The 10,638-nt window shown below is 37.8% G+C and overlaps 2 protein-coding genes across 7 annotated transcripts in view; one reads left to right on the forward strand and one right to left on the reverse strand.

Annotated features, from left to right (window-relative positions):
- Positions 1–5,945, reverse strand: part of GUCA1C (guanylate cyclase activator 1C) — a 114,572-nt gene extending 108,627 nt beyond the window's left edge. The window contains exons 1-3 of one of the 6 annotated variants that reach the window (XM_032207968.1): positions 5,890–5,945; positions 5,507–5,584; positions 2,775–2,922 (exon numbers count right to left, since the gene is read on the reverse strand). In XM_032207968.1, coding sequence (XP_032063859.1) covers positions 2,775–2,807 — 33 coding nt within the window. In that variant the 5' untranslated portion in view covers positions 2,808–2,922; positions 5,507–5,584; positions 5,890–5,945. Of the gene's footprint in view, positions 1–2,774; positions 2,923–5,506 lie in introns of all 6 variants that reach the window. The other 5 variants (XM_032207969.1, XM_032207971.1, XM_032207972.1 and 2 more) reach the window with 5 other exon arrangements.
- Positions 287–10,262, forward strand: C1H3orf85 (chromosome 1 C3orf85 homolog). The gene is made up of 4 exons (XM_032207981.1): positions 287–335; positions 7,895–8,043; positions 8,261–8,346; positions 10,184–10,262. Exons 1-4 carry the CDS (start codon positions 287–289, stop codon positions 10,260–10,262), a joined length of 363 nt encoding a protein of 120 aa, XP_032063872.1.
- Positions 10,263–10,638: the final 376 nt, after the last annotated feature.

Here is a 10,638-nt window from a genome sequence, read left to right on the forward strand (position 1 = left end):
GTTCACTGAACACGGAACAAACCCAATGCACTATTTCACATTACAAAGCGTATGCAGAAGTTAATGCACCCACACAATAATGAACCATTATGGCTCATTAGAAACTCTGCTAGCAAAGTCCAAAGTGTACAGAGGCACAAATCTGAACTAAGCACTGTACCCTGCCCTCCACATGCACCAGCGGTTCACAGGTATCCAGTCAATGATTTATAAACTTAAAGATAACAAAGTATAAAGCTGTATGACTGCCTCTGTCTTATAAAGGAAACTTTCTGGATGATTTGCGATGTCTCTGAAAATGTTCCATGTTTTGGTGTCTTCCCTGCTGTTTACAGGTAAGCACCTGGCACCCTGTCTCATGTCATTCCCTTCTGGTGTGTTAAATAGTCAACTGGCAAAAAGAAACCATGGTACCACTGGAACAGCATGGATAGAAGAGAATTAACTGGAAATCACTGCAGCGGGACATATGGGAGAGTAGGCGAGCACAAAGCTGCATAGCCAAGTCTGTGAAATCGTCTTGGTTCTGCTCCTTGTGATTACTTTTGAATCTCTTGCAGATTAACCTCTCAGGTGTTAGGAGTGAGGACACATTCCTGACTGAAAGAGATTCTTAAAGAATGTTTCCTTGGTTGTTAAAATATTAACAGTAGCTTAATGCTATTTTTTTTTTTTTCCTTCCCCTCCTCCATCTCCTGGAATTTTCCTCAGACATTGTTCTACTCTCATCATTTATTGCTTGCAAGAAACACGGACTTCACACACACTTTTTGAGGACTGACAATGATCTATTTCATGAGTGATTTCTGGTTGTCTGATTTGAAATTACTTAAGGGGACTTTTTTTTATTATTATTTTTTTTTTTTTATAAAAAGTTTTTTTTTTTTTTTTTTTTTTTTGATTGTTGGGCCTTTACAACACCCTGAAACTGAAACCAGGGCACCTAAAATTAGTCAGTCTGTAAAACCTGGAGCAGTGCAAAAATGGATGGGGCAGGGCAGTAGCATCAGCAAAGCTGAAAGAACACTCTTATTCAAGAAGCACAGACTGCTACAGTCAATGAACAGTGAAACTTATTTATACCTCAGTAAATTAAAGCAAAGCAGGGAGGCACTAAGTGACTATAGACTTCTTGGGTGATTGCCTGCATCATGGAAAGATGTCCATCAATGCATGCATTAGAACTATTTTTTAGATATGAGTGCTCTATCAAGACAAGATCTAAGGCAAAAAGATGTAGACAGATTTAGCCAATACTCAATCAGAAATTAATAATAATAAAAAAAAGGTGTTTTGTGATTTGGGAGCACCTTCAGGTGTGCTCTCACTTCTGGGCCAAGCTCTCTTCCTCCTTGTATATCTCTAATGTTCAGTTGCGATGACGATCTGCAGGAAGGGAAGAAGGTGGAAAGAGCCTCTCTCTTTCTCCCCCATCCCCCCACCACAGTTCGAGTACATTTAGATACCTTCCTCTCCCTCAGTTTGCATGTCATGATCTGCTGTACACCTGAGCTTGGACTATTTCTGGGTACTTGTCTGTCTGCTCAAACCTCACCTCTTTCCATGACAGGCCCCCAGGACACATGCAGTTCCATGTGAAATGAAGCAAGTAGGAAAGCACCCTGCTGCCCCTTCTGTGGGAGACTTATCTTTGCTTTATCTCCCTTTTCCCTCTGTCTTTCACAACAGCCTTGTTTGCTCTCTTTCCCATGTTCCTTTCTTTAAAAGGTGAGAAGAACTATTTACTGCTGATTTCTAATGGGCTCTAAAAAGTTTCATTGATCACTGACAGCAAAGAGTTCAGTTTTTCATTAATTGCGAACCCTTCCAGAAATGGCCAAGGTGGTGGTGAATTAACACAAAGCCTGTAAGGTTCACTAGCAAGAACCTGATACTTCATCACACCCTCAGCTCAGCTGCTATAAATCATTCTCAGTATTAAACCATTTCCACACTTCAGGGAATAGGTTTTCTGAGCTATTTTCTGGACCTCTTTCTCTAGTCTCTACATAGTGCAGCAGCAAGGGATGGACCACGAGTGTGGTGTGCTGGCACTAGGATTGCTATTGAAGTCTCTCAGTTGCCTGAATAGGGTGTCCTGCCCATTCACTTGAGCTTAAACTGATGGCCACATGTGGATTTAGGAAGGAATTTTCACCAAGACTCGCTAAGCAACACCATGTGTTTTTAATCCTTTGTTGCAGGGGAAGTAATTCCTTCCTTGGGATTATCCAGGAATTTTGCCAAATTCCCATTATTTTACTCATACCTGACATTTTTTCTGACCCCTGGCATCACACCAACACATAATTCATAATTCAACACACAATTCTGTATTGTGTAACTTGTCTGCCTTTGCTGATGAGGAATGAGGTATTTGTAATGACTACTAATGACTGAGTTCTCATCTTCTGAACCAGAGAGTTCATGTCCCGTGTTGTAAAATTAAGAACTGTTGAGGAATAAACACTACTGTACTTTAAAAATAAACAGATGAGACCAAAATTTCAAAGACTAGGGGGATATGCACAATGTTCAAGCAATTAACAATCAATGACTTCAAAATGTTGTAGTTGACAGGTATTAGAAAATCAACCTAGTTTTTAAGTTCTTCAGGATACATACCCCATGTGAAAACACACTTTTTCATCATTTGCAAAAGCAACATGCAAGAGTTCAATTTTAGTTTACCTGTGCTTCTCAACAGTGAAAAGGCAACACGTGGCCCAAAGGTGGCCTGCAGAATCCAAAAACCTACCTCTGCAGCCACTCACCCATGTATGTGAAGAACTGACAGACAAACACATCTTGATTTCCAAGCAGTGCCACACAACCCAGAGAAGTACTTGAGTGAAAACAAAGCCAGCTACTTCCACACTTCTCTTTCAGTGCTTAGACTGTTGCATTAAGGTATGCTGAATCCTTAAGTGTTGCAGAAAAAAAAAAAAAGACTGAAAATGAAATAATATTCTTATTTAACATTTCGAAGATATTTTACAGCTTATTTTTTAGATGTAACTGGAAATTTATCTAAAAAAAAATAAAAAAATAAAAAAGGAAGTCACAAATCAAAAAGCCAAGCCAAAACACAACAACCCAAGACCAAGTCCTGGAGTCTGGCTTCAAGAATCTTTTTGGGATTTAGAAAGTTAGACACCAGAAGCGTGGAGGTCCATTCTGCTTCATTCCTAGCTTTAAGAAACATACTTGAGCTGCAACATTAGATTTACCTTTTCAAAGTTCCCAACACGTCAGCATCAGCAGCCTCAGCAAGGTTGAAGTGTCCAAGGCTGAAGTTTAGCTCTGCCCCAGTGCTGGCTTTAAGTGCTGATAACACTGGCAGCCTTACCCCTGTGAGATGACATTTTGACCAGGCAATCATCAAAGCTAATAATAAAAATCATTAGCCTAAAAGGAAGGGAATCAGAGCAATTGCCAACTTTTGACATTTAAATTCCACTGATATAAATAACTTCAGCAATGGGTTTTCACATTGTCAGAAACTTGGAATAGTCTTCAAAAACCAGGGAGAGAGACAAACAGCTCCAGTTTATATGACAATGTTCACAGAGAGCAACTGAAGTGTTGCTAAGTAATTACCATTTTTTTTTTTAAATTTTTTTTTGTTTTTGTAAATATCACAGCAAATCAGACATAAGCCACTTTTCCCTGTGCTAGATGCACACCAGGAATAAACTGTGGTCCCAAGCCTTGACATTACTCCTCACTACTTACATACTGCTGCTGATTTGGATAAAAAGGCTCCTGGGGGGGGGGGGGGGGGGGGGGGGGAGGGGAGGGTGGAAGGAGACAGGCATATCCTATCTTAAAGCAATTTTAAAGGTTTGTCTTCTGATTATTTAGATCTACCATTAGACATGTAAATGGTGGTTTGCCTGCTCTTCCCCAAAGACTGTTAAGCACACTGTCTCCTACTGCTCAGCTTTCAAAAAAGAAAAAACATATCAATTACAAGGGTGCCTAAAGAGGCAAAGGTGTCAAAATTTAATCCCACGCTCACATTTCTCTCCATGTGAAGTGTATCATCATGCATTCAGATGATTGAAAAAGAGCTCTTCCTCAGAAGATTTAGTAGCTGCACCCAGCTAAACATTCCTTCTGAAAATCTGTCCTTGCACAATAGAGTTAAGCTTCTGATTGAGTCTAGTATGATGAGATTTTAATACACAATAATTTAGGATGTATGTAGGTTGATTTTGCTTGTTATACTATAACACTTTTAAATTATTATTTTTATTAGATTGGCATTCAAACCTATTTGATATGCCTCTTCCTTAGTCAATGTTTTTGACATTCAATACTGGATTAAGTTGCTATTTTGACAAAGATGACAAGAGTCTACCACTGTTTCTTCTGAAGTTTACTGGTGTCATATCAGTTCTCCCTAATATTAAATAAGATGCTTGGAAAGCATCATAGCAATAATGATTACTAATAGTTTTCCCACTGGACAATCTGTTTAGGTGTACAAGGTAGACAATACTACCTGCTGAAGGCAGTAAATACATGCTTCACATCTGCTTGAGAAAAACAGCCAATTTTTCTATAATTAGCTTTTCATACAAGAATGCTGAGTGAATCTAGAGATGATGAAAGAACCACTCTAGCTGGTACAGTTGCAGCTCTTGCAATAGTTTGTGTCTGCATACATTGGTTTCCCCTTTGGGCCATTAATCCCTAAATGTGCTTTTCAAATAACATTTATCTAAGAGAAAAAAGGGAAAACAGCATTGAATGGAAACATTAATGTAGATTTTGCATGACCACTCTGAACAGTGAAAATTGTTTCACTACAATTTCAAATTCTTCCTTTTCAGCTCAATTTTATGCGTTGTGAGCAATTTCTTTAACTCTTATCTACCCACCTGATCCTACCTCCCTTTAGTCTCATGCCTAGGTGCTCTGCACCTCTGTTCTCCCAGCTTTTGACAAAGAGCTGCACATGCAGCCTAAAGTCCTCCAGGAACACTCTGTTTCTGAAACATCTACCTGAGCAACAAATTCCATGAACTTCTACTTAGGCATTCAAAATGGGAAATTTACACCCTGTCTGAGAAACTTAAACAGAGGCAACACAGAGGTTGTTTGCTGAAGACTAAACACTGTATTTAAAGAGGCTACTTGAATAGAGACATCTAGTCTGATACTCCCAGGTCTATGTTAAAGCTTTCAGACTGCTTTATCTGAGCTCTGCCAAAGCACAAGCAAACATGCAGCCCCTTCTTTCTGTCTGAGTAGTTCCAGTGATATGCCTGAGACCAGTAAGGCTCTTTCCAGTTTCAATAGGAAATGTTCAACCAGAGTTGTTCGGCAGGTAAATGAAGTTTGTCCTGTTCAGGCAAGCTTGCCCCATTCAGAGCCATATAATGATCCTCACAGTAAGATGACGGGAGAGTGAGGTAAGCCTGAAGGATTAGTGTGAATGTAAAGTAAAATAATTGGGGGAAGAAAAGAACAACAACAACAACAAAGTAAAATCACTTACCTGATTATCTTCCATGTTACTCATGTATCTTCAGAGTGCCCCAGCAGCTAGGGACAAGCCTTGCAAAGACTGATCCAGCTGCAGAAGGTGAGAGGTGGAAATATTTCAAATAGCATAGTAATTATTTTTTGTTATGGCTTTTACAGCATATAGAAAAGAACAAAACCTGGGGGTGAATTTAGCATAAAAGATGCTAAAGGCAGAGCTGACACCCTGCCCCCCTTTGGGGCAGACAGGTGCCCTTTAATCAAAGTTAACATTGGGTAAAGTTAGGGATAGAATTTCTCATTGGATATAGGTGCAGTCAGAGGAGACTATGTCAAAAATTGAAAGTTAATACCCTTAAAAAACAGCACTCTGCACCACAGGAGCCAAGAGAATACCTCATTGTCCCACCAGTACTGCTACAAGCTCACTCTGTGAAGATGTTGGCAGTGGGAGGGGGGAACACAGAAAGAGCTGCCTAATAATCTTTATTGTAGCTCACCATGAAGCCAGAAGGCCAAAGCACACATCGGTGATAAAATTCAATGTTTAATGGCCTCTACTAGATATATATGCATTTAAACAAAAGTGAAGCCTGTTACTGAGCCAATTTCTGATCTCAGTTCAGTTTTCTCAGTCCAGAAACGTAATCATGACTTTACAAAATATTTAATATCACAACACCCCCCAAATTCACTAAAGGGAAGTTAACAGCTCATAGATTTTCTACTGGATAATAGTAAATTGCCAGAGATGTAATGAAATTTGGCATGAGCTTAGTTTTATCTTGCACAGTTCTGGACAAGAACTGTAGCAGTTTAATGGATAAGCGCAAGCAATATAGTTTTTCTTCTCCAGGCCAAAATTGTATTTGTTTTCTGAAGTACCTAAATGGCTATTGCTTAGTTTCCTAAGGGAGAGAGCAGCTTGTACAAGAAGTCTCCACACCAGAAAGGGTCACATTTAAGGGTCTGAACTATGGTTAGCCAGTGGCTGTTCACCTTCCTAAGGTGAGTGTTCCTTGGAAACCCCCTCCCACAAGTTTCTGCCTCCAGTTTCTGATTATAGTAACTTGGAACCTGAAGAAACTGAAGCAGAAAAGAACTATAGGGACATTCATTGCTTCCTATGTAAGTTTTCTAGAGAACTGTTTCAGAGTGAAGAGATAACCACTTCCACTTTTTGTTGTTATTACTGTATAATCAACATTTTCTCACCTTTTTTTTTCCAAGCATTTCTTAGCTATGAAAAGAGAGAACAAATATCCTGCCTCAGAAGTCTGCTACATATATGCATTCAGTATACATTTTTCCTGTTTGGAAAACTGAGAAGTGACCATATTGCAGATGGTCAGGCATGCTAGCAAAGGACCTGATTCTGCCGAGCACTGCGCACAAATGCCCATGCTTAAGTTTCTAGTGGAAAAAACTGAAAACAGCATGAATAAAAAAGCACAGGAGAGTGGTCAGTGAGGCATCAGTTTGCCCTACAGAGCTCCCATTGTAAGATACAATACATTAGAGTTCACATTATTGCCCCATGAGTACCAAGTATGTGCAGGGCATCCTCAAGTGTCCATTTCAACCCACTCAAATAAATCAGAGCACAGGTGTTTACTGACCCTGGCCTCAATTTGGCTGACTTATCTGAGTTCAGACTAAATCAGGAGCTTTTTAACAATCACTTATTTCAGACTGAAGTGTTATTTCAGAGCATGTTAGCCCCAAATGAATTTAAGTCTCAAACATGGAAGACTAGAAGAAAAGCTTTGTGCTATATCAGGACCTTTCATATGAAGTTAATGAGAAATTCAGCCTCTCTCTGTTAGGCAGAGTTGTCATTTTAAGATCTTCAAGAAGTTCTGCATCTGGGATGATCTCAAAAGCATGTTATAACATGTTATAAAAGCCTGTTATAACAATATTAGAATGCAATATCCTTTGCCCGAACAATACTTTACAAGCATTTTCTATGCTGCTACTAATGAGAATAAATGTATCTAAACCAGGAGGTTTAAGAGGTGTAGTTAAATTCATAGGTAGGCTTAGTTGCCTTTTTTAATTTTAGATTTCTCAGCACACCCAGAACTAGTGCAATTCCAGTCCAAATGTTTCCTTTAACCAAATCTAGTATTAAAATTAAAGTAGTACCTTAATTTGATTGCCAATTTAACCGCTTTGGATTTACAGCAAGATAATGATTTATAGGAGCAGCTTTATTAAGTGTATATTTCTTTAAGCTTTAAATTATTTCTGAAGATCTAAGGTAGGACCACCTTTGATTTCTTTTTAATAATGTATGATTCCAAAGAAGTGTTCCGTCTATATAACTTATGTATTTTTAAGTGCACATTCTAATTTTTTTTTTTTTTTTTTTTTTCCTAATTTTACATGTATTGTTCAGCTTCCATTTCAGGTGTCCTTGGAATACCATTTCTGACAGAAGAATCAGCAAATCAGTTTATACGACTTAAAAGACACTTACCATATTCTGAAAACTACTGGGACACAAGCAGCAGCCAAAATACATGGGGATATGCTGTGATTGAACAGGTATTTCTTCCACTGTCTTGCAGCACCTATTAGAAACTACAAAAACAAATAACAACAAAATCCAAAGTGCAGGTCTTGGACTGGCACGTAACAGGGAAACCTTTGGGGAAGGATAGAAGTCTGTCTGATTTATCAGTGCAGGCAAGGTTGCTCAATAGTCACACTCTAATCAGTATCAAAGCTAAGAATACTCTTTTTCTGTTTTGATCTACTCTAGGTTAGTGAATCATGGACAGCTTTGAGAGATACAGCGAAGTACTACATGGACCTGAAATCTTTTGCCTTTGATCCGTTGATCACCAGGTACGATGAGGTTTCTCAGTATAGTATTTCATAGGCTCATAATGCATATGTGTACCTTGGTAAGGAAAACTGTGCAATACAGGACTGCTGGCATTTGGATGTTAGCAACATAGTTGTACACATTAACTAATGGGATTATAAGAGACATCCTGAAAATTAAAATTTGTTTTGTCATATCAGTTTTATAGTTATTTAAAAACGGTCATTTAATTGTTTTAAGATTATTATTATTATTTACACTGGAGAAATTCATTGAAGTCTTAAAGAAAGTACGTCTTTTTAAAATTTCACAATAGCTGAACTGTGACAATATATCATAGCTGATTTACAGTGGAGATGAAAAGCAATTAATGAGTAGAAAATTAGAAGGCAAAACCAACAAAGATACACATTTATTTTGGTAACAAAACTATATTCAATTCAGAATAAAAGCTCAGCTGAACAAAACAGAATGAGATGTAGCATTTGGCAAAACCAGTATTTATAAATCAGCATATAACCACATGAAATAAAGTATCTCAAATGATCATAGAGGAATTGTTAGGACTATGCTAAAACATTCACATTCTTGGGACACAGTTTTGTCAAATTTAGGGAACAATTGCTAAATGACTCAGTTTGGTAAGCATAATGCAGAATACATGTGTTATTCCTGTGAAACGCTTCTCATAGAAAGACAGTTCACTAAGAAAAGGCCAGGAGTGGGTTTCAGTGCTTGAAGTAGTTGCCACACAGTGATCTGATTAGTCTGACTGTAACCAACAATAGGAAAATGGGTAAATCTTTCTCTTAATGCACTTTATATTGAATATATTTTAAATATTTTTTTCTCACTTTCAGAAAGAAAGCTTTATTTTGAACTGTGCCTTTTTTTTTATTTTTATTTTTTTTTTTATTTTTCTCTCTTCAAACTGTTTTTTTTATTAGATAAGAAATTGATTAGGAGATCCTCAAAATTACCTTTCTAGAACTCTTCCACCTGAAAGGTGGAGCAGAAGCAAAGTGCAAAAAATAGCCCAAAGTGACAGTTTTCCTGTCAATCTTTCAACTAGCATCCCTGGGCAGCTGAATGGAAGCATCAGGATATTCTCTCAATTTCCAGAACTGATATGGGCAGCAGTGTGCTTGTCTGCCAGCAGTCACTTCTGTCTTATCACAAATGTGAAATTACCTGAAGTCACTTTACTTGGTTTTTCATGTGTGTGTGTGTGTGTAGCAATGCAAAACAGAACAAACCCCCCAAACCTGTCTTTTCCATCAGAAAAATGCCTAACTGCCTCTAATTATAAATCACCCAATCCGTGTCTGAAGGCTGTGATTCTGACAGCTGTCAGGCATACTCCAAGATGAATTCTTCCCCCAGAATGATAATCCAATCCTTATGATTGTCGTATGACAGGATTATAACTAGTTTACAGAAACACATTTGTGGGCATTCCCAAAGACACACATTTGTGATTTCAAAGAGAGGCTGGTTAACTACTAGGCTGAAATAGACTTCAAAATGCTAGCATGGTAGAAATTAAAATCTAGAACTTGTATAAAGGCATACAGAAAAAAACAAAAACAACAACAACAACAAAAAAAAAACACCCTAGAGTTCTGAAAAGCTTTGTGAATAACAAAAAAAACAATTTTTGACCTCATTGTTCATATTTCAGAGGCAGCCAAGGAAAGCAGGCCTATACAGCATATGCAGAAATCTGGTTCAGGGACCATATTTGCAAAGGCAAATATTTGCAAAAGACGGCAAACATGAAGACCAAAGTTGCTGACAGGATATTTAAGTAATTTTGTAGACTTATTTTCTAAAAGCAATTTATTTCATCTTTTCTAGTGACAACGTCAGACCTTACATGGACATGCTACAGCAGTCTGGGACTCACCTCCAGCAACAGACAAGGACGAGCAGTTAAATCCTATGCATCTTGTATCTGGCAATACTAGGACATGGCATGTTATCTATTTGCCACAAATTACTTTACTTCATCCCACTGTCTAAAACCACAATTAACATGCACAGTCTCTCAATGACTATTTTACATTCATCAGTAGGAGTGATTTGTAAGTCATGTTAAACTGAATAAAGAGACGAAGACAAGGCTGTCATTAACTTTTACACATGAGGTTTTAAACAAAAGAAACCACTTTGTTTTCATGTAAAAACTTTTTTTTTTGAACCAAATAGTTATTTTTAAATATACATTCCTGTTTTCCTATCAAGAAACCACATTTTTCCTCAGTATTTTACTTCAGATACATTTCTGAGAAGAAATTAAGAAATGGAAGCCA

Source organism: Aythya fuligula, chromosome 1 (assembly GCF_009819795.1).
Source record: "Aythya fuligula isolate bAytFul2 chromosome 1, bAytFul2.pri, whole genome shotgun sequence".
In the NCBI taxonomy this organism is placed as follows: domain Eukaryota; kingdom Metazoa; phylum Chordata; class Aves; order Anseriformes; family Anatidae; genus Aythya; species Aythya fuligula.

Coding starts and splice junctions, on each gene's coding strand:
- C1H3orf85 (XM_032207981.1), top strand. CDS start 287: ATGTCTCTGAAAATGTTCCATGTTTTGGTGTCTTCCCTGCTGTTTACA. Junction 8,044..8,260: donor GATATGCTGTGATTGAACAG/GTATTTCTTCCA, acceptor GATCTACTCTAG/GTTAGTGAATCATGGACAGC. Junction 8,347..10,183: donor TTTGATCCGTTGATCACCAG/GTACGATGAGGT, acceptor CATCTTTTCTAG/TGACAACGTCAGACCTTACA.